Genomic DNA, 1,986 nt, shown 5'->3' with positions numbered 1-1,986 from the left:
TGGTGCCCAATCGTAAAATGTGGATGGGGGGGGGGGTAGGGTTGCCAGCTCCAGGTTGGGAAACTCCTGGAGATTTGGGGGTGGAGCCTGGGGAGGACAGGGACCTCAGTGGGGTACAGTGACTCAGAGTCCCCCCCCTCCAAAGCAGCCATTTTCTCGAGGGGAACCGATCTCTGTAGCCTGGAGATGAGCTGTAATTCCAGGGGACCCCTAGGCCCCACCTGGAGGCTGGCATCCCAACCTCCAACACAGCCAGTTCTTGCGGTGGGGACTGATCTCTGTCGTCTGGAGATAGCCTTGCCAGCTCTGGGTTGGGAAATACCTGGAGATCAGGGGTGGGTGGGGCTTGAAGGGGGTGAAGTTTGGGGAGGGGAGGGACTTCAATGGGGCACAAGACCACAGAGTCCATCCTCCAAAGCAGCCATCTTCTCCGGGGGAACTGGTCTCTGCAGCCTGGAGATGAGCTGGAGTTCCAGGGGACCCCCAGGCCCCACCTGGAGGCTGGCATCCCAACCTCCAACACAGCCATTTCCTCTGGGGGTACTGATCTCTGTCGTCTGGAGACTGGGTTGGGAAATACCTGGAGATTAAGGGGGGATGGGGTTTGGGGAGGGGAGGGACCATAGGGTCCACCCTCCAAAGCAGCCATTTTCTCCAGGGGAATCTGATCTCTCTTGCCTGGAGATCAGCTGTGATAGCGGGAGGTCCCTAGCCACCACCTGGAGGTTGGCCACGTGACCTGCTGCCCTTCTCCCAAAGGCTTTGGAGATCGGTTGTCATTCCGGGAGATCTCCAGGTCCCACCTGGAGGTTGGCCACCCTGTGCAGCTTGCCCCTCCCCGACCCCAGGCGGCTAGCCACAGCTGAAACCAAAGGGCCCGTCCAGCGGGATTCCTCCCCCGCATCCTTGCCGCTTACGATGAGGGGCTCCTTGTTGATATTGTGGAGGTCCAGGGCCACCAGGTAGTCTCGGGCACCCAGGTAGAGCCGCTCTTGGTCCTGGTCCATCAGCAGGATCCGATAGTCGCTCGTGTTGAAGGCGAAGCTGAAGGGGCGAGCGGTGCGGGTCTCCAGCAGCGAGTGCCTCGGAGTCAAGGCCCAAAGCCTCCTGGCCGCCATCTCTCCCCCCTGACATCTTGCTTGGGCTGCTGGTGCCAGGAGGTGATTAGGGGGTGGAACCTGAAGAGGGCGGGGTTTGGGGAGGGGTGGGTCTTCGATGGGCTGCAACGCCACAGAGTCCACACCTTCCAAAGCAGCCATTTTCTCCTGGGGAACTGATCTCGGCCACCGGGAGATCAACTGCCACAGTGGGAGATCTTAGAGTTGCCAGGTCGACTTACCTGGCCAGCGGGGGTCTCCCGACATCCTTCCGGAAGTGATGCTGGGCCTTTTCAGGCCTGCTTCCGGTTTCGGGCCTACTTCTGGTCAGGGGTAACACTCTGGTTCTTGGGCAAAACTCTATGGCCAATTCGGCTTCAGACCATGGAGTTTTGCCCAAAAAGACAGAGCATCATCCCAACCGGAAGTAGGCCTGAAACCGGAAGTAGGCCCAAAAAGGCCAGTTGGGGGCGGGATTTCCCCCTGCCGGCCAGCTGGCCAGTGGCGGGCAAGAGCCTGCAAAAGCGGAGTTTCCCCCACTCCCACCAGGGAGCTGGCAACCCTCGCAGATCTCAAGGTCCTATGCTCACACCATTCATGAATCAGGATACGACGCCACAGAGTCCCCCCTCCAAAGCAGCCATTTTCTCCAGGGGAACTGATCTCTGTTGTCTGGGGATAGCCTTGTCAGCCTCTGGGTTAGGAAATACCCAGAGACTAGGGGGGATGTGGCCTGAGGGGGGCGGAGTTTGGGGAGGGGAGGGACTTCAGAGGGGTATAAAGCCACAGAGTCCACCCTCCAGAGCAGCCATTTTCTCCAGGGGATCTGATCTCTGTCTTCTGGAAATACCCTTTCCAGCTCTGGGTTGGGAAATACCTGGAGTTTAGG

General features: G+C 59.4%; 1 protein-coding gene across 1 annotated transcript in view; it reads right to left on the bottom strand.

Moving 5' to 3' along the window:
- Nucleotides 1-1,986, bottom strand: part of LOC107105527 (semaphorin-3F-like) — a 24,050-nt gene that overhangs the window by 1,396 nt on the left and 20,668 nt on the right. Inside the window, exon 3 of the mRNA XM_015405520.1 lies at nt 918-1,077. Coding sequence (XP_015261006.1) covers nt 918-1,077 — 160 coding nt within the window. The remainder of the gene's footprint in view (nt 1-917; nt 1,078-1,986) is intronic.

Source organism: Gekko japonicus, unplaced genomic scaffold, assembly GCF_001447785.1.
Source record: "Gekko japonicus isolate JY-2015 unplaced genomic scaffold, Gekko_japonicus_V1.1 scaffold2530, whole genome shotgun sequence".
Classification (NCBI taxonomy): domain Eukaryota; kingdom Metazoa; phylum Chordata; class Lepidosauria; order Squamata; family Gekkonidae; genus Gekko; species Gekko japonicus.
This window is presented reverse-complemented; position numbering and strand designations above follow the sequence as displayed.